This window comes from Octopus bimaculoides, chromosome 28 (assembly GCF_046866305.1).
Source record: "Octopus bimaculoides isolate indiv1 chromosome 28, ASM4686630v1, whole genome shotgun sequence".
In the NCBI taxonomy this organism is placed as follows: Eukaryota; Metazoa; Mollusca; class Cephalopoda; order Octopoda; family Octopodidae; genus Octopus; species Octopus bimaculoides.
The window spans coordinates 13,082,060-13,107,067 of NC_142955.1; the positions used below are offsets into that span (position 1 = coordinate 13,082,060).

At 36.9% G+C, this 25,008-nt stretch overlaps 1 protein-coding gene across 2 annotated transcripts; it reads left to right on the forward strand.

Moving 5' to 3' along the window:
- The first annotated feature begins 2,394 nt into the window (after window positions 1–2,394).
- LOC128251050 (uncharacterized) lies at window positions 2,395–23,867 on the forward strand. Of its 2 annotated transcripts, XM_089343838.1 has the most exons (3): window positions 2,586–3,600; window positions 15,226–15,270; window positions 18,325–23,867. In XM_089343838.1, exon 3 carries the CDS (start codon window positions 18,439–18,441, stop codon window positions 23,845–23,847), a length of 5,409 nt encoding a protein of 1,802 aa, XP_089199964.1. In that variant the 5' UTR covers window positions 2,586–3,600; window positions 15,226–15,270; window positions 18,325–18,438; the 3' UTR covers window positions 23,848–23,867. The 2 variants fall into 2 exon arrangements, with proteins under 2 accessions (XP_089199965.1, XP_089199964.1); XM_089343839.1 differs by lacking the exon at window positions 15,226–15,270 and having other exon boundaries at window positions 2,395–3,600.
- The last annotated feature ends 1,141 nt before the right edge of the window (window positions 23,868–25,008 follow it).

A 25,008-nucleotide genomic window follows, 5' to 3' on the forward strand; every position in this document is an offset into this window, starting at 1 on the left:
ATTGCCCCCACCCCACAGTCTGGCTAAAACAGTACTCAAAGTGAATATTAATATCATCATGTGCCCAGCCCAGGGCCATTTTCAGTCCAATGACTGCAAATCAGAATTTTAAAATGCAGTCATTTTCAATAGACTATAAGCAAAGGATAAGATATATGCTGAAATGTAAAGCAAAATGTAGAATAATAGCCCTTTTGTCAAATATCAAAAACAATTAACGGGGTTCCTGCAGGTTTTTAAAAAGAAAATTCAAGGATTTTCAAGGATATTTTCACGCTAGATTCAAGGACTATCACAACCACTCCACAAAAAGTGTCTTCGAGTGTTTCCAAGGACATCCTTCTGATAAAACAATGATCCTTTTTCTGTTTCAATATAAATGTCAGCTGTTTATTTTCATATCAAAGTTGCGAGAAGGCTATTCGTACGACCTGGACATGTAGAACACAAGGTCAAAAATGTAAATCGCCAAAAAAAAAATTAAGAAAATCGCCCCCTACCCCGTTTGGTCCAAATTTTTTTTTAGGGAGAATCGCATGACCGTGACATATAGAACACATTATCGAAAACGAAAATCGTCAAAATTAAAAAATAAAAAAGTTACAGCCATTTCCCCTCAGTGTCTAATTCCAATGTCCACCGAAAACGTTGATGGTACTGTACTATTCATGAAGTGTGGTCCCGGTGCGCGCACTCACGCATCCGCACTAGCTAGTCGTGACTAGTCGATCCTACAACGACTATCTAGCGCGTATGAGGTTTCTTTTAAAACGCACCGGGACCACTCTTCTTGAATAGTACCATTTCATGGAGATTCCGATTCTGAAAAAAAATTTTCAAAAATCTCAAATTCAAAATTTCGATTCCCCCTCCCCCCATTTCCTCATTTAAAAATATTTTCCGGAAATTTTTTCTTTTTTTTTTTTAGAAATTTTTTAGAAAGGTCCAGATTACATATAGTCCATCTGGACCAGCCTGCTGGGTGTTAACAACCGTATAGGAAAAAAAAATTGCGCAAAATATACGCAAACGAACCTGGGGTGGGGTGAAGCGAGGAGAGGACTTTCGAAAAATTCACATCCGAATTTTCCCTCGTAACTTTCAGGAAAATGAATATATAGTTGTTTTTTTCTTTTTTTTTTTTTTACGGAATCCTACGTTTTCGGCTATGAAGAATCCGATTCTGAAAAAAAATTGTTTGTAAAATTTCAATTTTTCAACAAAAAAAATAATAAAACTCCCAATTCTACGGCTTTGGCCTTCAAGCGGGCTATCCACATGCTAGAAATAGCAGCCAAAAAAAAAAGGAAAACTGTGATAACATAATGAAAGAAATATGTAATCAATCTACTCACCTTTCTGCAAAGATTTCTTTCAGAGGAATTTCCCGCAGTAATATGATAAATATGACAAAGTAATTCACGTGAAGTTTAAGTGTTCATTTTTCTTTCCTTTTTTTTTTCTTTTTTTTTTTTTTTTCGAAATTTATGCCGTTTATATAAAACTTCATGAAAAAATAGCCATTTTCCTAAAAGTTATTAGGTGGAAAATCGGGTCTTGTGAATTTTCCGCAAGTTCTTTCCCCACCCCACCCCGGTTCGTAGACGCAAATTTTTGTTTTCATATTCGTTTTATACACATTTTTTACACCAATTACACTGGTTTCTTTCTTTTTTTTTCCTTTTTGGCGGCCAAGTGTTTAAGTAAACGTTAAACCAGAAATGTTTCATAACGGAAAGAGTTGTTATAAATTGTGTGTTATATGTATTAAACGTACTGAGAGAGTTGCTATAAAGTGTGTGTGTGTTATATGCATTAAACATACTAAAAGTGTGTGTAGTGAAGTTGAGAAATGTATCGGAAGTGTTTGCAAAAGTTAATTAACACAAATTCTGGCAAGAGACGGAATTCTTTAAGAATATAAATGAATGTGGAGGCGCAATGGCCCAGTGGTTAGGGCAGCGGACTCGCGGTCATACGATCGCGGTTTTGATTCCCAGACCGGGTGTTGTGAGTGTTTATTGAGGGAAAACACCTAAAAGCACCACGAGGCTCCGGCAGGGGATGGTGGCGAACCCTGCTGTACTCTTTCACCACAACTTTCTCTCACTCTTTCTTCCTGTTTCTGTTGTGCCTGTAATTTCAAAAGGTCAGCCTTGTCACACTGTGTCACGCTGAATATCCCCGAGAATTACGTTAAGGGTACACGTGTCTGTGGAGTGCTCAGCCACTTGCACGTTAATTTCACGAGCAGACTGTTCCGTTGATCGGATCGACTGGAACCCTCCACGTCGTAAGCGACGGAGTGCTAACAAATGCACAACTAAATGAATACGGAAGTGCGCATGCGTATCGATTAGATAAAATATATAGGGGAGGTAACTCTCGTTATTTCACTACCTTTCAGCTAAATGCCATTGGTAGCTTCTGCTGAACTTATGTCTGTTATTCCATAGCATCTCTAAGTTTGCATAGTCTGCTTCCGCTGAATTAGAGAACAGGAGCTTCCGTTTACTCTGTATAGCTTACCCTCTTTTAAACGCCAAAGATGTCACTCCGCACTTATCTAGTATCCTGAAAGGGGTTCTGCGATTATTTATTCACACCTTACAAGGGTTTTCCGTTAACCCAACAGATTTCCGTGTATGTGTCCTTACGTTGCTGCTGCTGTTGAAGTCCCCGCTACTCCTGGATACCATCTCTGCCTCGTACAGGAACTCACTGTTCACCAACCAAATCAGCATCCTGGCACTGTGCAGGGTTTAGGAGTGTACACGAAAATCTATCTTACATCAAGTGCACACTTGAATAAGACCCGTAAGTCCATGCCAATGATGTTGCATGTTTTGGCATTGAGTGAGAAGGGTTTAGCGTAAAGGAGATACACTCCTTAAACACACTGGCTGCTAAAGCAACATTGGAAAAGTTGACTGCTGTGTCAAGTGTGACTTGATTCAAGAACGGGTTCGATGTCCTCTTAGTGACACCCTTCACAAGGTATTTAAACACAATAGGAAGATAGAACGAGGCTGCATTAATATAGGACGGCTTCTGATTTGGTTTCCAGTAGGCCATGTATGAACTTGTACCCAAATGGAATGCAACATTTTAAGAGTTAAAAACGGTAAGATTGGTCTCTGTTGTAACCTTAAAACTAATGGAGTTAGGTATGCGGATTAACCCCTTATGAAGCCTACCGAAGGCGGCGTACGAGTTTACACCTTTAGAGGCAGTTAAAGCCTCGTCTCGGGAGGAGGAGAAGAAAGTTAATGGGTTGTGTGTGCGTGCTTGGTCTTGTCTGTGTGTATTTATGTGTTGTGGAATATAGATATCCAAGTTCTTATTTCTTTATTGCCCACAAGGGGCTAAACATAGAGGGAACAAACAAGGACAGATGAACGGATTAAGTCAATTACATTGACCCCAGTGCATAACTGGTACTTAATTTATCGACCCCTAAAGGATGAAAGGAAAAGTCGACCTCGGCGGAAATTGAACTCAGAACGTAACGGCAGACGAAGTACCGCTAAGCATTTCGGGGTAAGCTTCGAGGATCGGATACCGCAAGACAGACTCGCAGTCGACGAAAGGGAAACCGAGGTAAGGCGATTACATCTATTCGCACGCATACACCACAGCGGGTAAGAACAAATATGCAAGGCTTTTTTTCTTCAAGTTTAAAATGAGACATTGCTGGCATAATTTCCTTATATCTGTAATCCACAACCCATAAATACATAAAAACAGATCGGACAAGAACAAGCTCGTACACACAATCCATTAGTTTTCTTCCCCCATTTCACCAACTGTCGCGAAGGTATCTGTTACATACGATTTTTGGCATAACTACAGGGTTTTAGCACCCAGACTTTGGGAGGTCATAACTTTCAGAAAAATGAATATTTTTTAATGAAATTTTCTATGCATATAGTATTTACTATGTAGAATCTGAATGGGGGTGGGGACCATTTTCGGAAACTCCAACAGAGTCCACTTAAATTCTTCTTAACTTCCAGGAAAATTAATATTTTTTCAAGAAATTTTCTACAAATATACCTTGATGTATGTACATTTCGAGCATGTAGGAATTTTGAAGGAAACAACTGCAGGTTATTTTTGAGAAGCGTTCCCCACTCGGTGGTGTTTCGGAGCAAGTCGTCCATATTTGTTTAATTTTTCTCTATTATGTGCGTATGTGCATCCGTAGATTTCTAGACAATAAAGAGAAACCGTCATAAGAAAACTTTCGTTCAAAATCACATGCACACGATTTTTTTTTTCTCAATAGAAGTAAATTCCAAAGTAAATGTTTCTAGTAGAGAAGTAGAAGAGAACAGGAGCAAAAATAGGAATATACACGCACGGTTAAATATAGAAACTATCACAGTGTCGCTTCCCGAAGAATTTTTAAATGTTAGCTTTCCGAAACTTTTTTTTCAATCTTGCAAAAACACGAAGATTAAGAATAAACAGAAAAAGTACACAAATATATTTTACATACCTGTCGTATACGTCGGTTTTGTTTTTTTCACTTTAAATGTGGATTAATCCCAACAAAATAACATAACCACCTTTAAAGTGAAAAAAACAAAACCGACCTATATTTACATAGTAAATACTATATGCATAGAAAATTTCATTAAAAAATATTCATTTTTCTGAAAGTTATGACCTCCCAAAATCGGGGGGGGGGGTAAAACCCTGTAGTTATGCCCGATTCTTTTTTGTTTTTCCACTTTAAGTAAATTCCCAGGTAAACGGTTCTAAGATAAAGGCAGATGACATCAGAAGCCAAAATAAGGAATATACACGCACAGTTAAATGTAGAAGTGTAAAGTATAATTTGTCACATAATCTCTATAACAAATATGATATTGAATGAAATAATTTGCTGTTTGAACTTTTTAATTACGTGTGTGTGTGTGTAGAAATCTATGGTTGGGGGTCTTTTGGAAATAAGAGAGGTATGTAAAAATTAGAATGGAGAAGTTATTGGAACAAATTCGACACCTATATCCATGCGTTTGAAACATTACAGAGCATAAGTATCACTCTTTACTTGTTTCAGTCATTTTGACAGCGGCCATGCTGGAGCACCACCTTTAGTCGAGAAAATCGACCCCAGGACTTATTCTTTGGAAGCCTAGTACTTATTCTCTCGACCACTTTTTGCCGAACCGCTTAGTTACGGGGACGTGAACACACCAGCATCGGTTGTCAAGCGATGGTGGCGGGACAAACACACACACACACACACATATATGTATATACATATATACGACGGGCTTCTTTCAGTTTCCGTCTTCCAAATCCACTCACAAGGCTTTGGTCGGCCCGAGGCTATAGTAGAAGACACTTTCCCAAGGTGCCACGCAGTGGGACTGAAGCCGCAACCATGTGGTTGGTAAGCAAGCTACTTACCACACAGCCACTTATGCGCCTATATTTATTTATTTTTAAACTTAACTTCAAACTTCATTTGTTTTCTATTTTGATAAATACTCTCTGTTGAAATTTATATTTTAAATAATTTGCAATTTCAGAAAATATATTTTTATATTAAATTTGCGTTTTCTAAGAAGGTGGACGAGTGATAGATAGATAGAGACAGAGAGAGAGATAGCTCCGGCGAGTCAGTAGCCAAAGAATCAGCTGAAACCAGCAGGCAGACAGACAGACAGATAGCTCACCAGCAGTGACGACCCTTGTCAGATTTTTCTACTTTCACTTCTGACAGCTAATACCATGACTGCCGATTTTTTGCACACACATACACACACACGACAACAAAATAACATTTAAAAAAGATTTTTTCTTTTTCGGTAATTCGTATTTATAAAGTGGATCTTCGGTTTGGCTGTTGTTTCTAGTTGGAGCGTACATAAAAATTGATTTTGAAAATCCTAAAAACACGTTTTCAAAATTTTCATTTTCCCCTGCTCCACCCCACTGGCTAAGGACAAAATAGGGGGTGGGGAAATAAGAATTTTGAAAACGTCATTCGTCGTTTAGTTGTTGTTTCTAGCATGTCGAGTTTTCTGTTTAGATATTTTTTACGTCTGGTATTTTAGGAGGGGAGGGGTGTTTGTATTTCGGTAATTTCAACCAATCACTGACGTCTATTGAGGTGAAAACAATTACTACTATGGATTGTCAGCAAAACGTTGTGCGGTGTAATGGAATCTTTTCCCGTGAATAAAATTACTGCCGTTGTTTGTCAACAACAACTATGGGCGGTGCTGTTATTTATGACATCGTTCGTGCGTTTGTACGGGTTCTAGGGTTAGGGTTATGTGTATTTTTGCCAAAATACACTTGCTGAAGGTGGGACTGAACCAGAAATCACTTGGTTAGCAATCAAACTTTTTAACCTCTTCCACACCTGTTATATTTTTTCTTAATATTTGTTTGTTGTCTTTTCTTCATGTATATTTTCGTTTCATTTGTCATACAAATTGAGGTCCTGTAAAAACAACTTGATTTTCATCATAGTTTTCTCTGTGGTCACACAGCCTACTAGAAATAACAGCACATTTCCCTTCAGTTTCAATCATGAATATTGAATACTATTGCATGTTGCAGTCCTAGATGTACAATGCTAGAAATACAGGATATTCTTGGATGGAATGTTTTCAATCATATTTCTGCTTATAAACTAGAGCTGCCTTTGGATGACACAACAATGTCAAAATATATTTCAGCAGGGAAAATATTATTATTGTCCGCTATTCTGTAGGTTAATTCAAATATTGTTATACAATGTGAACGTGGAGGCGCAATGGCCCAGTGGTTAGCGTAGCGGACTCGTGGTCATAGGATCACGGTTTCGATTCCCAGATTGGGCGTTGTGAGTGTTTATTAAGCGAAAACACCTAACCTAAAGCTCCAGGAGGCTCCGTCAGGTGATGGTGGCGAACCCTGCTGTACTCTTCCACCACAGCTTTCTCTCTCTCTTTCTTCCTGTTTCTGTTGTGCCTGTAATTCAAAGGGTCAGCCTTGTCACACTGTGTCACGAGAACTACGTTAAGGGTACGCGTGTCTGTGGAGTGCTCAGCCACTTGCACGTTAATTTCCCGGACAGGCTGTTCCGTTGATCGGATCGACTCCTCGACATCGTAAGTGACAAATACGATGTGAAGGAGTAGTTGCAGTTAACAAGTATATAAGCTTCATACAAGATTCTGTGATGTAAACTTCAATGAATTAAAGAGTTCAGTTGTTCAGGTAAATGTTTATTTCCACAGTTTATCTCTGTAGAAATGTTATAAATTTTCCATTGTTGTATCTTTTTTTTTTTTTTTAATATGACTTCTATGTCTTACACTGTTAGTTTTTCATTGGCTTGACAGAAGATATTCTCAATGACTAAGGGAAACTGTTATACAGAACAGATATACAACACTGTTTCTCTAAATCTGTGGTTGAATTCCTATGAAACATCTGCTGTCACCTGAGATTAGTAGCAAAATTTCTGTACATCAGTGACTGGAATGTCAAGAAGATGAGTTTGTGCATTGATTAAACTTGAATAAATTTACGTACGTGGAAGCATTTATAAGAGTAAACTGTAAGAAGAAAAACCAAGAAGAAATATACATTGTGATTTGAAGAAAAGAATAATGGAAAAGATTGACAAACTTAAAGAATTGATTTTACATGACGACCTGATAAAAGAGGTGCAAAAATTGTCATATGACTGTGATGTCTGTACAAAATCTTTCTCTCAAAAATATGACCTAGTTATTCATAAACGTATTCATGCAGGAAAGAAACTGTATCGCTGTATTATCTGTGGTAAATCTTTCACTCACAATGGTGACTTAACTAAACACAAATGTATTCACAAAGGAGAGAGGCCATATCGTTGTGATATCTGTGGTAAATCATTCACTGAAAGTTGTGCATTAACTGTTCACAAACGTACTCATACAGGAGAGAAGCCATATCGCTGTGATATCTGTGGTAAATCTTTCTCTTATAATAGTAACTTAACTAAACACAAACGTATTCATACGGGAGAGAAGCCATATAGCTGTGATATCTGTGGTAAATCTTTCTCCAACAATAGTGATGTAACTAAACACAAACGTATTCATACGGGAGAGAAGCCATATCACTGTGATATCTGTGGTAAATCTTTCAGTCAACGTAGTCACTTAATTACACACAGAAGTATTCATACAGGAGAGAAGCCATATAACTGATATCTGTGGTAAATCATTCTCTCAAAATTCTGACTTAAAGAGACACAAACTTACACATATGTCTCCTAAGCCATATCGCTGTGATATCTGTGGCAAATCATTCTCTCTAAAAAGTAACTTAACTAGACACAGATGTATTCATACAGGTGAAAAGTCATATCACTGTGATATCTGTGGTAAATTGTTCTCCTCAAACTAATGACCAAACTAGACACAAACGTACACATACAGGAGAGAAGCCATATCACTGTGATATCTGTAGTAAATCATTCTCTCAACGTTCTGACATAACTAGACATAATTATATTCATTCAGAATAGAAGCTACATCACTTTGGTACATATGGTAAATCATTCACTGCAAGTGATGCTTTAACTGGACACAAATGGATTCATATAAATGTAAGAGTGCAGTTTTGTATGTTTTCAACTTTTTAATATTCCTGTTTTATGTAATGGAAATTATAATTTAAAATGATTTATTTCCAAAAATTCCATTTTGTTTTTATTTGGTGTTTCGACCAACCCACCCATTTCCATGAATTAGGGACCTCTATACTGATGCTCCTCCTCCAGGAGACCCTAAACATGGTTCATTGTTGAGTATCATTTCCCCATTTTTCTGTATATTTGTCAACTTTTAAATGCTTCACTCATTAAATGTATTAACAATATCATAAGTTGAGGCTTTTCCTTGCATAGGAATATGGGGTAAAGTTGTCAAATATGTACATCAACAATGACCTCCAGTACAAACCAGAAAGGACCACAAAGGAAGAACGCAAGGCTGAAATATAGTCTAGTGTCCCTCACCAAACTGATTCCTTATTTTCCAATTTAGAAACATATTAATTAAAGTGTTTAATGAAGATTAGGAAGAGGAGATAGAGATGTAAAACAGAAGGCAATTTAAAATTCTTATGTGACAGTGTGCTGAGGGCTACAGGGTGAATCTGTAGTAGTGAACAGTGAAGAGAGACAGGCTTAGAAGAATTGGGGGCAGCAGAAAACATCGCCAGATGGCTAGGAGACAAATAAGAAGCTGGTCAATGTTTTAATGATATGAGAACCAAAGGCACGAGGTGTCCTGGGCTGCAAAGCAGTGTACCATAGAATATTGAGATGTGTGTACAGCAGGATAATGGCACTATGAAAGGCTACTGTGAGGCATGAATTTTTGAGTCGTCCTAATGTGAACCTAACAGAGGGTCCAACCATTCTAGTTGACAAAAGTATTATAGATAAATTAACAATCTGAAGACTGGGGAAATCTCTCTTCTATTAGGAATTATCTCTGAAATGCCTAGAATACCTAACAGAGTAGAATACGGTCTAGTCACCATATAGTTAAATCAAGCAGGGGAGGGTATCCTCACCAAAGGCTGGTGTAGCAGCATCATACTGAAGTGAAAGAAGCCTTAGGGAGAAACAATTACATAGGTATCAAATTATTGGAGCAGGTTATGAAAATTGTTGAAAGATAATTAATCTAGAGGAGATGCAGTTTGGTTTCATACCTGGAAGAAGCAAAAATGATGTTTTCTTAATAGTTCAGTAATTGCAGAAGTATTTAACAACAAATAAACCACTGTCTGTAGCATCCATGAACTTTGACAGGGTACCTCACTCAACAGGTGGTTGCTACAGAAGCTAGGAGTCAAAGAATGGCTAGTGAGGGCCATTCAAGTCGTGTACAGGGATGCTGGCAGTTTTATTACCTCTCTTTGATGAGGTGGCAGCACCAGGAAGGGCCCCTGAAATAGAAACCCATGCCTCATTGTATTATTGTCTAACCCATGTAGCATCATGTAAAATTTGAATGTAATGTGCATGTGTCCATGTCTTTTGTTTTGTTGTTGGCACTCTGTTGCTTACAACGTCGAGGGCATAGAAGAACAGCAACACAAAAACAAGCATTCAGAAACATACAAACACAGCACAGTGGTTAGGGCAGCGGACTCGCGGTTTCAATTCCCAGTCCGAGTGTTTATTGAGCGAAAACACCTAAAGCTCCACGAGGCTCTGGCAGGGGATGGTGGCGAACCCTGCTGTACTCTTCCACCACAACTTTCTCTTACTCTGAAATAGAAGCCCATGCCTCATTGTATTATTGTCTAACCCAGGGGTTTTCAAACTGTGGTCCACGGACCACAGGGGGTCCGTGGACAACAAATGCTTTTTATGGGTAATTTGATTTTATATATGTTTTTTAATCGAAATCTTTTAATTGACAATAAACCTATTTGTTAAATACTGTTAAATAAATAATTGTAAAAATATGTTATTTTAAGCAAATATTTATGTATAAATTTCATAAGCGTTTATAAGGGGGTCCCTAAGGTAAAGCCTGAAATATAAAGGGGTCCGCAAGTCAAAAAGTTTCAAAATCCCTGGTCTAACCCATGTAGCATCATATAAAATTTGAAAGTAATGTGCGTGTGTCCATGTCTTTTAGCAGATATATAAATAACGTTTCTGTGTTTGTATGTGTCTGAATGCTTGTTTTCGTGTTGCTGTTCTTATATGCTCTCACGAGTAAATTGAACATATTATTATGACATTCTTTTACAGCTGGATGTCCTTTCACACGTTTTTTAAGTAAGGCATCTCTTATTTCACACAACATGAAAGGCTCAAAGCCATTGGATGTGTTGGTGGTTTAAAGGCTTATGTTAGGCAGCTCTCAGATGGATACTAGGATGTACATGAAGATTATGGCTTTAGGTAGAGAAATGGAAATGGAAGCTGGCTGCTTGAGTTTTATGATGCAAAACAATTATCTGCAAAGCTAATTTCAAGAAACCAATTAACCAGCCAACTGGTCACCTATAATTCTGGTGGACTCACAAGCTAGGCTGACGACATTCTCATTTGAAAATGGGATAGATAGATCCTTGAGAATGCATAGTGTTTCCTTTGTGAAGAATATGCAACAAAGGTTAGGGGTTACTGACTTCAGACTTAGAGACAAGCCAGTCTAGAAAACAAAGATATTGAACCTCAAGCCAGCAAATGTGGAGAAAATCGGTGAGATGGAGGTGGGTGAGAAAAAGTGACCTTGTGAGGGACAATAAAAGGAAAATAAGAAACAAGGCAATATTCCATCCAAAAATAAAAATATGTTTTTTGATCCAAAATATCACCTAGCTTAAGGCTGGGAGACAATAGTTTATTTAGCTTCCACCACGGCATAAAGATGGCACTGGAACTCGATGCATGCATTCCTCATTTGTCTGCCTGGGAAGATCTTCAAACATGTCCTTAACAGTTGCCACCATCTCGGCCTTGGTGTGGCAGACAGAGCAGTTGGTATCTTTCTAAACCATGGAATTACAACTGGGGGAATTAAGAGGTCAGACATTGGTGCTGACTCTTTCAGGAACTATGGCAAAGAGTTGAATCCTGCTGCCATACATATGGCCTTCCAGCAGTATCCCTCTTGAGCCATCGTTTGACCACAGTCTCCAGCAGTTTCACAGTCATCTGAAATGAGCCCAATGCTCTATTTAAAGATGTGGTGTGATATGATGTCGCCCCTACTGGAGACACACCCAAATATATATAAGTCGATCTTGATTATATGTCAGTTTTCAAAAATGATATATGGAAAAATAAAAATTGAGTTAAGTCATTTTACTTGACTTTATGTCTGTCCGCCACAAATATTTGAGTCGTAAAATCACTAGAAAACCATTAAAAACATATGTTACTGTACAATAAGAATAAAAGCATATAAAATCATATTAAAATATGTACAGCAAATGTTAAGATACACACCATAAAGTAGTGTAGTGACCCTAACATTACTTTCGTATACCTCCCTCTGAACTCCACGTCTCTTCTGCAGCCAATGGATAAGGGAATAATTGCTACCTTCAAGCGCTACTATATGAAGCGTACGCTGTGACAAGCAATAACTGCAACTGATCTTGATGTGTCCATCACACTTTGTGACTTATGGAAGAGATACGATATCTACAAGGCTGTACAGAACATAGGAGCAGGCATGGAATGATGTAGAGAACATGGCTATGAATGGTGTATGGAAGAAGGTATGCCCACAATTTGTGAAAGATTTTAAGAGGTTTCATAATGTTACCATCAACAAAACGTTGGTGACTACAAGCAAAGAACTGGAAATGGATTTGGAGGAGGAGGATTTTATAGATTTATTTGAAAAAGACAAGCAACTCCTCATGAATGAGGATTTGATAGAGCTTCACAAGCAGTAACATAAAGAAGGGGAAGTTGAACCTGAGCCACGTCACTTTACTATTAAGAAAATGCAGCAAGCATTTGCATATATCAACAAAGGTCTTTCTATGTTCGAGGATACAGATCCAAATGCTCAATGCTTTCCCAAGATTATGGGCGCTTGTCACGTAGCTTTTGTTTCTTATAATGTAATCCTTGAGGAAAAGAAGACAGCTCAAGGAACTCTCAACCAGTTTTTTAAGTGCACTGAACAACAAGAACAGCCATAGTCAGTTATTGATGTTCAAGATCCACAGTCATTTACATCTGTGATGTAAACCACCAAATTCATCATCATCATCATCGTTTAATGTCCGCTTTCCATGCTAGCATGGGTTGGACGATTTGACTGAGGACTGGTGAAACCGGATGGCAACACCAGGCTCCAATCTAAATTTGGCAGAGTTTCTACAGCTGGATGCCCTTCCTAACGCCAACCACTCCGAGAGTGTAGTGGGTGCTTTTACGTGCCACCGGCACGAAGGCCAGTCAAGCGGTACTGGCAATGGCCATGCTAAAAATGGTGTATTTTACGTGCCACCTGCACAAGAGCCAGTCTAAGGGCACTGGCAACGATCTCGCTCGAAAGTCCTTACACATGCCGCGGGCACAAGTGCCAGAAAGGCAATGCTGGGCACAGGTGCCTTCACGATTTTGCTTTGTATGTACGTATTGGTAAATTTAAAATAATTTAGTTTTCTTTACAATTGCAAAATAATAGTGATTACTGAATTTGTTTTTCAAGCTTAAAAAATGGTTTTTATTTTACCATGTCTTATTGCAAACCACATTCATAAATAAAGCGTCCACGATGTAAGGTAAATATTGCTAAATTGTATTCATATATTTAGATTACTTTTTTTTTACTGTACTGTATTAAAAAAATAAGAACTATTTGCTTGGTTTTATTAAACTTGTATTATTGAAAATGCATTCATAAAGTACAGAACTGGGAGTAGTTATTAGTTTAACCTAAAAACAAATAAATTCGGCCTAGCCTAGCCTAGAGACAAGTTAATTCAACTTAATTCCTGTCTCCTGGAAACAATTACTGCCATAGGGTGAGGTATACTTGTATAGAGAGAAAGAGAGAGAGAGAGAGTATGATACAAAAATAGCTAATGTTGGTGTGTCATTAAATTATAGACATCTACAAATATTTACTGTTGAAAGGACTAAATTCATTTAGTAGATTCAAATTTATCATATACATTCCACTGGCTGGGACATACTTGAGTGTAAATATGAGTACACACATTTGTACATAGACATACCCATATATATATATATATATATATATATATATATATATATATATATATGCATTCGCATGCATACAAACATACATAAATACATAGAAACAGACCCACATAGATATACATACATACACATACAGTTTTCGTTCATATATGTATTAGATATTTCACCATATTACACACACACAACTTGAAAAACACCACTCCAAATATATATATATATATATAATCAAATTAAAACATAGGGTAAAAAATCAGATATTAATTAATATCGATTTATTACCAGGAAGCTAGCACATTGAAAGAATCAGACGGATTCAGAAAAAATATCTGAGATCTCAGAGAATTATTAGGTCTTAGTAGAGACAACTTGTGATCTTCTTCTAGCACATTAAATGTCCACTTAGTGGTCATTGTTTTATATATATATATATATATATATATATATATAATTTGCGTTAGGAAGGGCATTCAGCTGTAGAAACTCTGCCAGATCGGATTGGAGCCTGGTGCACCCTCAATCAAACCATCCAACCTATGCCAGCTTGGAATGTGGATGTTAATTACTGTTAATTATAGCAGTTGCTTAATTAGACTGGAGGCAGATACAATACACACAGACACACACTCACATTGAATATATTATAGATATGTGTAAATGTTATATGTGTATTGATATACATATGCATCTACACACATGAACATATGCATGTACATTTAGGTAGGAGGAGGGGCTCTGAAAGGGGTCTCAGGGAGTGGTGTCCCTGCCTTCTTGTGCTAGTTTTCCACCACATTTCTTAAAAATCGTGATAGAAACCTTGGTCTCGGCACCACTCATGTCTAGAAACTGAGGTTAGGGGTAAGTAAGGGCATGCTCCCCGTAGAAAATCCAGCTCCAAAAAAGCCTCAAGATAGCAAGGGAGAATGGGCCCCAACCAGCCCAAAGGTTGGGGTGGGCTGCACCTGCCTATCTCGGTTGCTATGGCATTGAGGTAGATCCAGCCACCCCCGTTAACGGGGACGAAACCCGGATTTAGAACACTGGATGATGATGATGATTTAAATATGAGAATGTGTATGCGGATTTCCAAGTATTTTTCTCTTTTTACCTGCCGTGGGAACCCAGCACACTGACAAATACAAATATTCATATGGGACACATATACATGTATATGGGTATATATATATATATATATATATATATATATATATATATATATATATATATATATATGTGTGTGTGTATATATATACAGATATATATATATATATATACACACACACACATCTATATATATATGCATACATAACATACAGACATACATGTATAACGCCTAGAGTTTATTATTTATCTACGAGATAAAATACATGATAGATTGTGAGCGAATTTCACACACACACACACACACACACACACACACACATACAAGATATTAACGCCCACTTCTTCCTGTTACTTATAAAAAGACTTGCAATTATCACATTTTGTCATTTTTTAAAATCAATTCACAGAGAGAAAGACTTCAGGCTGAAATTCAAACACAATTATTGACTCTAGTAAGTATTATTCTGGTAATTATTTTAATTAGCAATATAGTAACACATTATAATTATTTCAGACATAGACATACTGTTATATTGAAAATTGTTTAATTTTCCGGCAGTATTTTATAAACTAGATACTGTTATATCATTTTACAGTGTTACATTACAAGTAAAACATTTCATTTCCAGAATATAGTATAAAGTATAGTTTGGTTATAATTATGCAAAATCTATATTAAATCTTTGAGCAAGAGGTAAACATTAACAGTACAGAATCATAGAATATATTTGCCAACTCAATGTGGTGGTCCCATAGAGGATGATGTTACTGCTGTTTTTAGCCCCAGGAAGACATCTCCAGTTGGCTAACAAAACGCTGTCTGTGTCTGATTAGTATTTGTGTGGGCAGGTCATTTCTCCCATCTCTCGCCTTATGTGATACATACAAAATCTGTTCTGTGTATAACGTAAGGTTGTGGAGGCGCAATGGCCCAGTGGTTAGAGCAGCAGACTCACGGTCATAGGATCGCGGTTTCGTTGAGTGTTTATTGAGCGAAAACACCTAAAGCTCCCCGAGGCTCCGCCAGGGGATGGTGACGAACCCTGCTGTACTCTTTCACCACAACTTTCTCTCACTCTTTCTGCCTGTTTCTGTTGTGCCTGTAATTCAAAGGGTCAGCCTTGTCACACTCTGCGTCACGCTGAATATCCCCGAGAACTACGTTAAGGGTACACGTGTCTGTGGAGTGCTCAGCCACTTGCACGTTAATTTCACGAGCAGGCTGTTCCGTTGATCGGATCAACTAGAACCCTCGACCTCGTAAGCGACGGAGTGCCAACATAACGTAAAGTTAGAGATGGGAGCAATGACCTCCCCTCACAAATACTAATCAGACACAGGCAGTGTGCTGTTAGCCAACTGGAGATGTCTTCCTGGGGCTAAAAACAGCAGTAACATCATCCTCTATCGAACCAACACATTTAGTTGGCAAATATATTTTACAATATGTAAAGATTATTTGATGGAAATTATAGGAATGGAAATATTCTTCTAATGATACAGTATTTTAGATAGTTTACAGTGGATTTCTAATTCTCAAGTGAAATTTAGAATTTCTAAATCAATTTTATGGCTGTTAAATTAACTGGTTGTTTTTTATAAACTGCATTTTTTAAAAGCTTTGTCAATGAGAGAAGGGTCCTGACTTTACAGCACCTTAAAGAGGTAAATTCCTCTAATATTTCTGGTTGACTCAAGCCTTGTGAGTGGATTTCATAAATGGAACTGATTAAGCCTATGGTATATGTGTGTGTGTGTATATTCATGTGTGTATAACTGTGTTTATGTCTATATGCATATATATTTTAAAAATTAAGTTAGCATGCAATCAACCATTTAAGGTTAAATTAATCAATTTATAAATATATATCAAGACCAAGTGAGTACGTATACAAGTCGCCATTTATAAATGCATATATAAAAATATGTGTGGAGGCACAATGGCCCAGTAGTTAGGGCAGCGGACTCGCGGTCATAGGATCGCAGTTTCAATTCCCAGACCGGGTGTTGTGAGTGTTTGTTGAGCGAAAACACCTAAAGCTCCATGAGGCTCCGGCAGGGGATGGTGGCGAACCCTGCTGTACTCTTCCACCACAACTTTCTCTCACTGTTACTTCCTGTTTCTGTTGTGCCTTTAATTCAAAGGGTCAGCCTTGTCACACTGTGTCACGCTGAATATCCCCGAGGACTACGTGAAGGGTACACGCGTCTGTGGAGTGCTCAGCCACTTGCACGTTAATTTCACGAGCAGGCTGTTCCGTTGATCGGATCAACTGGAACACTCGGCGTCGTAAGCGACGGAGTGCCAACAACATATAAAAATATGTATGTATATGCATATATATGGGTGAGTGAATATGTGTTTGTATGTCTATTTTATGCATATACCTATGTGCATAAATGCATGCACACACACACACACACACACATAAGTAATGTTTGTTGCCACTTCAACGTGGTTGTTCTGTAGGAACAGACATTACTGTGATTTTTAACCCCAAGGGGACATCTCCTCTAGCTGGTTAGCAATGCAACCTGCATTCGATATATTGCAAGCAAGGGAGTGAACCACTACCACCTTCGAGTGACAGGAGCAGCAGACCAGCTTGTCTCTCCCCAGCACTCAGCTCCTTTCATTATATTTATTACCCCAGATCTCTCACTACCTCAGCTATATCTCCTTGCCTAACACAAAATAAAACACACTTCACCCACCGTAAATATGTTTCACATAAACATATTTCTCATTGGTACCAATCTTTATTATCTCAAGCAGGAACAAATAATAACGGTCTTCTCAATGTGCTGTGTGACAGTGGGATTACATTAAACCCAATCTTTTGATAAGCTTTCCGAGTTTATCAATGTTGTGACTTATATTAAAATCAGAGATTTACAGCATTTGTCAGGTTTTATCTACAGCTTTATTGATATCTCTTGATCTAGGTAAATATGATGGAAACCAAGCCAACCATGACAGTCACATCATTTCCAGTACATATAATCATTAGTAATACTTATATTCTGTCTTACTACAAAACTTTTCACCATTCCTTATATTCAGTCAATACATATAATAGTGTACTTACATCTTCCAAGTTTTATTTCTAATGATTATGCTATTGAAAATAGTTTTAATGTATTCTTAACTGCAAAATAAACAATTTGTTTAGTAAACTTAACCCTTTCATACATGTATTTATTTTGAGATGCTCTGTGTTTCTTTCAATTACTTTAAATATAACAAAGAATTTAATAAAATAACTTAGTTATCATTCAGCTAGTGTTAGGAACATAAATTGTGACTGAAGTTTGGTGGAAGATTTTAATTCAAAACTTATGAAAACAAGACATTTGTACTCAGAGCCAGAGCCGGTTTCAGCCAGGTTTGTAACAAAAGAGTTAATCAAATATGTATTTTCCTCTAAATTGTTTGAAACATTGAAGTAAAAACTATCTTATCAAGAACTTTTCACAGAACTAATAAAGTTTCCATTTTATTTCAGCTTTGGCATAAAAATCATTGAATTGTGAAGAGAGAAATTTTATTCTGAAGGACGACAACAAACTCCTGAGAAGAAAGTATATTTAATAGAAAGAGATAATTCTATATTCATAAAATGGAGAAGATTAATGAAGAAAACAAAATGATGGCTCTCATTCATGCCACAGTCTGTGATACAACAGCAATTTATCAGAAAACTACACAAATTCTTCCCCAAATAAGACATACACAAAACCCAAGGAAAACTGAAGAACAAGAAATATCTATATTACCAATTTTCCTTCATATTGCAACGTGTTATCTAACAATAATAAAAACAGACCACATCAGTACGTTTATAGATTATGTAAAGGATAAATGCAATCACTTTGAGTCTATGGGTTTAGATGGATCTAGTATTTTGCATAATATCAAATGTAAAATGCTAATATTTCATCAATTTACAAAACAACATAACGATTTTGTTCACCAAAATCTTGATTGGTTTCAACAAAGACTTTTTGATATTTATGTCACCTGTAACCCATACAACTACAAGACCATTGAACCACCAAACATAACAAACAAATTTCGACCTCTTTGTCCAGTTGTGACCAGAGAAACAAACATTGATGAATCTGGCGATGAATTTGTCAACTACACGATATCCAATATTGTTGTCATACAAGGGGGAATAATAACATATTCCCACCATTGTATGACAATATTTTGTATGACAAGAGATGGTGACAGAAATGATGTTCATTGCCCTTCTCCTGTTACTGATTTTACCAGGATTGCCCTAGACACAGTGTTAGCAACCCTCCCTTTTAGACGCATAATACTTATTATCAACCCCTTCAGTTTTAAGACACAAAGACTCCCAATAGCATTGTATAAGGTATCTTACTTAGAGCATTTTTCACTTGTAGGAGTGGAAATGTTCAGTAGAACAATATACTTTGTAGACTGGCTTCATAATAGAATTACAAAGCAATTCATTACCAAAGAAATACCTGCAGCTATTGCTGTAGGCCAAAGGGCTAAGTTATTAATATCATTTTCCAATAGTAACATAGTTACCTGTTATGAACTGGATGGCCATCAGTTATTTGAGGTAGAGATCCATTCTCTGGATTTAGCAGCTGAAATCACTTTCTCCCAAAAACATTTCTATGTCCTCCAGGGACATATTATCTATAGAATTTCAGCTACAGGTGGTGTGATACAGAGTGACATTGGCAGGAACTGCCGTTCTATTTCTGTTGGTACAGATGCCATTTTGGTAACAGATTATTTTGGCAAACCACATGCCATTGAAACAAATAAAGACTTTTGGCCCAAACTGTCATGCAACCACCAGCTACCTACCCCCAGTTTGAAAGACTATATTTATATTCAGGATAGCAACAACATTACAAATATTCTACCCATGTCTACATCTTCTATATTAATCATCTACAGGAATAAGAAAACTATATTATTCACTGAGACTGGGGAAATAATTAGCCAAAATGATTTAACTTTCCTTGAGCTTCCTTCTTTCTATTGTAGAATAAACACAAACAAATTCCTGGTATTTTATCCTGAAATGAACAGACTTCAGTATATCACCTGTCCTGAATTAACCGAAGGCCCTTTAATAAAGGTCCACACTAATTACACTAAAATATGTCATATTGTATCAAATAAGTGTTTAGCTGTGACCACCACTGAAAACAAAAATGAGATCCATATCCTATTGATCAACGAAGATAAAGTTGACATTATTGAAAGAATTTCTCTGGGACATTCTAATGTCACCATTGCTGCAACTCCAATTAATTTTGTAGTCGTAGATGGAAGCAAACATAAACTAGTATTTTATTCCACATGTGGTGAAGAACTTTTTCAAAAATACCTTCCATTCTATGGCTACCCCCATCACATCTACTCTGATAATGTTTATTTTTATCTTCTGTTCAAGAGAGACTCTATTCTGATATGTTATGATATATATGGAGAAATGAAATGGCAGTGGCAACTGCCTTTCCCTGTTCACCCTCACATTGCTGTTTTCCAAGGGACTGTTTATCTACCGGACACTCAACTCAACAGGGTCCTTCTTTACAAGTATCAGGACCGGTCGTCTGGCTGTTGTTTACACCTGAAAAATCCTTATATCAGAAATCTAAATCTACGACTCAAAGAAAAGGAGAATGACAAAAAACTTGTCATTGGCGAAATATGTAATCTGGATAATGGACAGTTGGTGGTGTCCGACATCAACCATGATTGCTTGTTATACATTTCTAATGAAGGAGACATTGTGTCGAGATTATCTCTGCCGTCTCCAGCTACGGATATATGTCGATGGGATTCTCATCAAATAGGTGTCACATTACCCCTACAGAAACAATTAAGGGTCATTGGAAACCTATCAAAGACAGTGAGAAGCGTATCATTAAGGCAGCCTTATGTACGGGTGTGTAAGATGGGTGAAGGTGAAATTGTTTGTTATTGTGATAAACCATCACATTTAGATATTTTAGCCATCAATTATCATAATCAAGTTGCAATAATTCATAGAATTAATATCCCTTTTGTAGTGAAATCATTATTTATAGACAAGAAAACACAAAAGCTATTAATTGTTACTAGGGGAAAAGCATTTCAGTACAATACTAGAATAGATATTGGTCGTCGTCTTCATAGTATTGAGATACCTTTCAAAGTTTCAGTGTCCCAAACAGAATCTTGCTTAGTGCACCTTGGTCATCAACGTCGTTATTGTATTAAGATGGTCCCCAGTGTTTTACTGTCCCAGGTGAAATGTCCCTCTAATCTCAATGGTGGATCTATTGATGAAATGTTTGTTTATCTGATAGACAACTGTCGTATGTTTGCTATAAACAATCATAATTTGTGGGTTAATGATCTCGTTACAAATAATCAACTTAATATTTATATCGACCTGGTAGATGTATTTTCCAGAAACATTTGCGTCAGTGAAATGTTGTCTTCTACATTATACCTACAGAATCTGACAGTTTCTGATAAAGGCAGACATATTCGTCTTCCGGGAGAGACTCTGTTAGTGCTGACTTGCTGTTTAGTTATTACTGAAAATAACGTGATTGTGGTTGGCGATGGGATGAATAGAAACATCAAAATATTCACATTTGATGGTGAACTTCTGGACTCTATCAAATTTAATGCTTTTCCCTTAATGATGATGTTTCGATGGCAATCAGACACAATAGTTATTACAACTTTGGGTCCTCATGTTAAGAAATACCAACTGTGGACATTAAAATTGGAATTTCCATTGTCGTTGGTAATTTACCATACGAAAAATAAATATAAATATATCGCTTCTCTATCAAACAGTCAACTGGTATGTAGTAGATGGGTAGACGATCGTAGTTTGTATTTCATTGATATTGATGAAATACATTCGACGGTGAATGCAATAAGAAGAATAAACATACCTAATACCTTATTATCAAGATACAAAGAAAATGGTAGAATTTATATGAATGACATCCAGGATATTGCAGTTACTGCTGATGATGACATCATTGTCTTAAACAAAAGATTTATCATTTTCTTCAACAGTGATGGTCAATGTTTACATTCAGTTAGACACTACATGGGGTACTATGAGGATTATTTTAACATGATGACAATTGATGAAAGTTACTTGTACATCTATGGTGAGTGGGAGAAATATTTTGGTTTAACTGAATATGATAAGATTGTGTGTTTGACACAAACTGGGGAATACAGCAGAATATTTTTAAATAAAAGAATTTATAAAGAAGTAGTGGATTTCTCCAGTATAAATTGTAAAGGATCAAGGTTTGTTGGGGCCCATAAGATGAGATTTAATGAATTGTATGTTGAAGGTTCATTTATGCTGAATCGGGAGAAATTCTCTGTTTGTCGTTTACAAACAGACAACTGCACTGTTCAAGTAAAAGATATTGACATCTCTGATGAAGGAAAGACAGTTGTGTGTGAAAAAGCCAATAATGGAAATATTAAAATATTTGATGAAGACGGGAAGTTGCTATGTTATAGAAACGTTGCAAGTTTAGTTGGTGGTGTGTGTTTTACAAGAGAAAGAGACATAATGGCCACAGTTCCTAACAGACAAGAAATATTTCAACTGAATGGAAAAGATTTGGAGAAATGCAAAGTTTGGGAATGTCAAGTACCTTATGGTGTGATATGGAGAAAAGTGAGAAATATTTACTGGTGTGTACATATTAACTTGATCGAATGTCATTGCATAAAGCTTGATGGTGATCAAGTGAACATTTTGGAATCTTTGACACTATTAAACCTTGATTCTGGTCTGCATTTCCCTTCCATTATAAATCAGATGAACAAGGAAATATTCAGCAATGAATTAGTTAATAAACTGAAATACAATGGAGAAGAAAGAAGTAAACCAGGTGAAATAATTGGTAAAGGTGGATTAAAGGTGAGATGTTGGAATTATATTGCAGATAGTATGTCAGGAATTGATGAAATATCAGTGAGGAGAATGCCACATAGAACAGCAATGGTCCCTCTTTCCATTCCTACCTTCTATGAACCTGTTAATTATGATTATCTTAACATTAGTGACCAAAACAGCAAACTAATTAAGTTGAATGATAACGTCAGCGTGTTAATGTTTCGAGAAAGTGTTACATTAATTGGCACAATAACAGGTGACATACTTCAGCATAAGCAATTTCCTAAACAACAACAACCACTAGGTATTTGTCAGTGGACAGATGAATGTTTCATAGTTACCTTTGGTAAAGAAATGATGGCTTTCAACAGAGATCTCTATTGTTTAAAAGCCATCAAAACTGAGAAATATTACAACACAATTTATAAATACAACGACAATCAACTCGTTTGTGGTGGTCATTATATGAGAGACATAACTCAAGATGAGAGAGACAAGAACTACACAAGAAAAAACTACAACAACAACATTTATTACTTTTGCAAAGACCCCGATGCCTACGACTGTTATTATGTGGATGTGGTTGATATGAAAGATGGTAAATGTAAAGATGAAGTGTGTCGTGGAAAGACGAAGATATTTAGAAAACTAGAGGGAGAAGCGTTGGTGGTTGATGTAGGAGTCACATCTCTTGGTGATGTTGTTGTTGTGAGGTGGGAAGAGACTATGGATAATTGGTGTTATGCCACTTTTGTCGAATGGTTCAGGAAAAAGTCATTGGTCAGGAGGATAAGGCTAAAAGGAAACCATCTGGGACAAGAATATAACATTGACAAAGCTCATCTAATTGCAATTAGTGAATATGTTTATATAACAGATAGAAAAAACAATATTTACCAAATACCTGGACATATTGAATTGCAAACCACTGAAGATATTGAAATCCTGACATCTGAAGATAATCAAAAATATTTACTCCTCAGGTGTGACGATAATGAAGTTTACGAAGTTCTTGGTTTTAATATTTCAGAAAATTCTTTCATGGTTTTTGGAATTATTCCAGGACGTCAATCTTTTGCTTTCTTTCATTATGACAAATAAATGTTTCCATAAATATTAAACTCTGATGTTGTTATTTTTATTATAAATATTCCCCCAAGTTCGACTTTGCCTTTCATCATTTTGGGGTCAATGAAATAAGTATCGGTTATGCAATGGGGTCGATGTAATCTACTTACTCTCCTCCCCCAAACTTCAGGCCTTGTGCCTACAGTAGGAAGGTTGTTATTATTTTTATTAATATTAAGGCAGTGAGTTGGCAGAAACGTTAGTAAGCCAGGCAAAATGCTTCGCAGTATTTCGTCTGTCTTCCCGTTCTGAGTTCAAATTCCACCTTTCATCCTTTCGGGGTCGATAACTTAAGTACCAGTGAAACACTGGGATCGATGTAATCGGCTAGTCCCCTCCTCATAAATTTCAGGGCTTGTGCCTATAATAGAAAGGTGTGGCTGTGTGGTAAGACGCTTCCTTCCCAACCACATGGTTCCAGGTTCAGTCGCACTGCATGGCACCTTGATCAAGTGTCTTCTACTAGCCTCAGGCCGACCAAAGCCTTGTGAGTGGATTTGGTAGACGGAAATTGGAAGAAACTCGTTGTATATATATATGTAACGGCAATGATATTCGTTGCTTGCCATTTGTAAGATGGAAGAAGAACAGTGATTGAAGTTGTAAAGAGATATTTATTTACCGTTACTTTGTATCTATCCAAAACCGCGATGGGTTGGTATGTATAACTAGTAAATGGAAAAGCATGCGAGGCAAAAAGAGTTAATTTCGGCCGGTATGTGTGTACACGATCTCATAGTAGTATATATAGAGAGATATGGTAATGTTACAGAGAAAAGAAAGTGAGAGTGGTGAGACGAAACAACTGCTTCGTTGGTTAGTTACCATAGTTGTCCCTTTTCCTTTAGAAACGGCGTTTTGTTCAGCCAGACTCGGTTCTCACTAACTGACTTTGGCTTTCGGAGTTCTTGTTTTTATAACTATCCAAAACCAGCCAGAAGGATAGACATATCATTGAAAACAATAGATTTCGTTGGCGGTCTGTTATCTCTATTCTAGCTTTTAGTGACCTAGAAGAGGTTAGAAGGGTCAAGCGGCAAAGACATTATTCTGCTTAGCGAAGGCATCTGGCAAATGTAACTGCAGTCACTTACAGAAAAACTATTGTTTCACCGTGAGAAAAGTGCTGTTGAA

What these genes read in the sequence shown, in the direction of transcription:
- LOC128251050 (XM_089343839.1), top strand. Translation starts at nt 18,439, where the DNA reads ATGGAGAAGATTAATGAAGAAAACAAAATGATGGCTCTCATTCATGCC.